Source organism: Cryptomeria japonica, chromosome 3 (genome assembly GCF_030272615.1).
Source record: "Cryptomeria japonica chromosome 3, Sugi_1.0, whole genome shotgun sequence".
NCBI classification, from domain to species: domain Eukaryota; kingdom Viridiplantae; phylum Streptophyta; class Pinopsida; order Cupressales; family Cupressaceae; genus Cryptomeria; species Cryptomeria japonica.
Genome location: NC_081407.1, coordinates 241828970 through 241832557, shown reverse-complemented (window position 1 = coordinate 241832557; position 3588 = coordinate 241828970). Strand labels below are relative to the sequence as shown.

At 34.0% G+C, this 3588-nt stretch overlaps 1 protein-coding gene across 1 annotated transcript; it reads right to left on the bottom strand.

Moving 5' to 3' along the window:
* Positions 1-1319: 1319 nt before the first annotated feature.
* On the bottom strand, positions 1320-2028 carry LOC131874066 (F-box/kelch-repeat protein At1g80440-like). Its single transcript, XM_059217288.1, has 2 exons — positions 1799-2028; positions 1320-1698 (listed from the first exon to the last, which is right to left on the bottom strand). The coding sequence occupies exons 1-2, from the start codon at positions 2026-2028 to the stop codon at positions 1320-1322; spliced, it is 609 nt and encodes a 202-aa protein (XP_059073271.1).
* Positions 2029-3588: the final 1560 nt, after the last annotated feature.

Sequence of the window (3588 nt, the reverse complement as noted above, 5' to 3'; positions counted from 1 at the left end):
AGGACTTGATAATTGAGGGTGATTCTATGGTTATTATTCAAAGTGTCATGAAAAAGAAGTCGAATTGTTGGCAATTACAATATATACTTGATCATATTTTGCAAAAATTAGAATTTTTTGATTCCTTCTTGATTTCCCACTGTTATAGGGAAGTGAATAAGATTGCAGATTTCTTGGCTAATTTAGCCATTGACAGTGATGCTAATATGCGGGAGGTAAGTGTGGATGAGATCCCTTCCTTGGTTTTGGAATTTTCGAAGTAAAGAAGGGCATAGTTGTTGTCTTAATCAACCTCCTTATTTGGTGTGGCTTTTCCTTGGTGTGGGTTTTGCTATGCTTGTTCACAATGTTTATTTTGACAGGGTGTCTGATTATGGTTTCATTTCTGTTATGTGGTATCATTCTAACTAGTGGTTGGAGAATTGTGTTTCATAGACAGGGGTGGTTCAGACTGGTTTTTTTTGACAGCAATGGATATGCATCCTTCAGTGATCATATTTTAATCTTCCTTCTATATGCTTCTATTGGCAGCTTCCTTTATATCTAATGCGGCTTCTGAAATTGGGATGGGTTTTTTTGATGTACTATGCCAATGAGCATTTGGTATTGGGTAGAATAGGCTTGTGTTACTTAAACAATACTAAAGGGTTTTCTTAATGGTTCTTTCCCTTCAGTACTTTTTGAACCAGAGACTGTAAAAAAACTTTTAAAATTTAATATAGTTCAGTGGTTCTATGCACTTTTATCCAAAAAAAAAAAAAAAAATTATATTTACAGTTCAGAACCTTTCCATGTGTTGCATCAGCTTTAAAATGCATTTGTAGCTCACAAAAAATCAATCGAGAAAATAGAATGTGAAAGATTGAACACCAAGAATGCTATACTATAAAGCCTTGCATCTTTTATACAGCAATCATACAACTGATATGTGACTAATAAGCTGATCGGATAGTGGACATGATAACGGAATTAAGCCAGATTCATATTGCTCATATGCCTTTACACAAAATTTATTTGTGTTACAATTTTGTGTTATACTTTTGTATTTCTCTTATATATCAGTACATTAAATTTCTATCGTAGCAACAGATTCGACAATCCCTGTCATTAAAAAATTCGCTTCACTAAGAGAAATCCACCTCTCAGAGAGAGCTGCTCCAGGTTTATACATATAAAATTGTTGAGGCGAAGGTAAAAGTATCATAAATCCGCACAAGAAAATTTGATCACACCACATTGTGGCCTGAACGTTTTCAAGTCTTTGAGGGAGGCGTTCCATTTCTCTCCACATATCTCCCTCCCAATCATATTGATTTATTTCATTGCATGTAACCGCAATTAGTCGTCCAAACATAACATGGACGTCCCGTGGATGGTAAAAAGACAAATTTTCTATTGTTGTCCATACTCGTGTTGGGATCAAATCTTTGTATTCCTTCATAAAATACACCCCTACAATCGGTCATTAAATGGTGCATGTCAGGAAGAAACTCCCACTCGTCTTCATATACTTCGTATACTGCTGCTTTACGTGAGGCACTATTAGAACCGACAAAACCTCCTGCCACGTAAATCAATCCTTCAGGTGAGACATAAGATGCAAACCCATATCTGACAGTTGGAATTTTAGCTCCTTGCTTCCATGTTTTAGATAATAAATCATATATCAAAATTGTTGAAGTAGAGCTCGAATTAAAACTAAAGCCCAGCAAAACAAGCTTGTTTAACAGAAAGAACCTGAGAATTCCTTCCGACTAAAAAACCAGTGGCAAGAAAACCAGTGGGAAGACGTGCGTACATTATTTGTGATTGATCAACTGGATCGTATATAATTATCGCAGCAACGTGGAGCAAGCATATATATTTCTTAGCCAGCCCAAACTTAATTCTGTCTTGATAAAATTGGGAACATTCTATCATTTCTTTAGCAGGCTCCAATAACTCCTCAATCTTTTGTTGAGATTTATAAGACACTCTTAGTAAGATGTCTCGAAATATTTGTTCAGGGAGTTCTTTCAGAAAATCCATTATAATTCTTATGAAGTACTACTCTTTCACACCAAGTCAACAGTATGCAAAAAACTTAGAGAACTATATTCAGTTGTGTGTTCAAGGACTTTTAAATTATACACATTGTTTTATACTTGATAAAAGCCCCTCCAGATTCAAAGGCCACACCCTTTCGGAATGCCCTCCAAAACGAGACTAAGTAAATGGTAATAATAATTTTTGTGTGTGTTATTTCTTTTCGATAAGTGTTATGTATGTTTTTACTTAAAAACGGCTTTTTATTCAATATTGCAGATTATTTAGAAAGCAAAGGACAACAATTGTAAATTTTAATTTATGTCATTTAAATAAACTTGTATATCTATATTTTAATAAAATTATGTAAAATATGTTGATAGATATCAAATTTTACGTACCCAACAAATCTGAAAAAAAAAATAAAAAATGTTTTTCGAACAATTAGTGAAAAATGAAAAATAATTTAACCATTGTTAAAAGCAATGCTTTTCCTATACACTTTTCTTTTAATGCTTTCAAATATTTTTTGATGTGATTAAATTTGATGGTGTATGTTTTCTCTTTGGTAAATTTATATTAAAAACTATTTAAATTTTAAGAAGATTATAACGTACAAAAAAAATAAAATCAATAGACTATTACATATTATATAAATTCTAGTAACATATAAATCAAATTTTATATAATATAGAAAGACCTTGGTGGTCTTTGATGAAAATAATACACAAAATGAAGAAAGCATTTGTTGACAAAGTGAAGAAAGCCAAAGTAAGGTTATATCACAAAAGATGAATCATAATTTTCTTCCCATCATGCCATCAATTCCATAGCCGTTGGAAGGAAAAGAGAAACTCAAATCCTCCTGCTCTTGCTCATCCTCATCACCATTTATGTTCCAAAGGAAAAAAGCATATGCTGCATGAACATGACTAGAGCAAAAAACAAAAAATAGCATTGTTAATAGAGATTCAACATGGTAAAAAAAACAATTGGAAAACAGAAACGTATTGTTATCATAATAATCACATGAATATGAGAAATCCTTTACACAGAATGACAGAGAGCACATGGAATCCTCGAGGTTATTCCTCAAGACCTTAGGATTTGAGGTCTAAAGTTCAGAGAACCCAGAAAAATCAGAGCTTTCAGAAATGAGTGCGGTTCCAAAATCAATACTCTAACCAGGGCTCCTTTAGGTGACAGAACACTCGGACAGAGCACCCGAAATCCTCGAGCTTCCAAATGAACCACAAATTTCAATGGCTTCATAAGAACAAGAACTATCAAAGACATTCCTGGTTGGGTCCTCAGGCAAGCTTTTCACTATAGAGAACAGTCTTTCTTCGTCGGTCTGGCATTGCTCAGCAAGCAAGTAACCAAAATTATTGGTTTATCGAAGCTATGAAGCATCAAAGCTTAGACTCTTGGGATAAGAAAGTAGCAACAGGCTCAAATAGCATCCCTATTTCAACTAGGGATCAGAAACTTGCTCCTCCCAAGCAAACCCTATCAAATAATCAGCACCCCCATACCCAAAATTTGCAAGCTTTCCCTTCAACC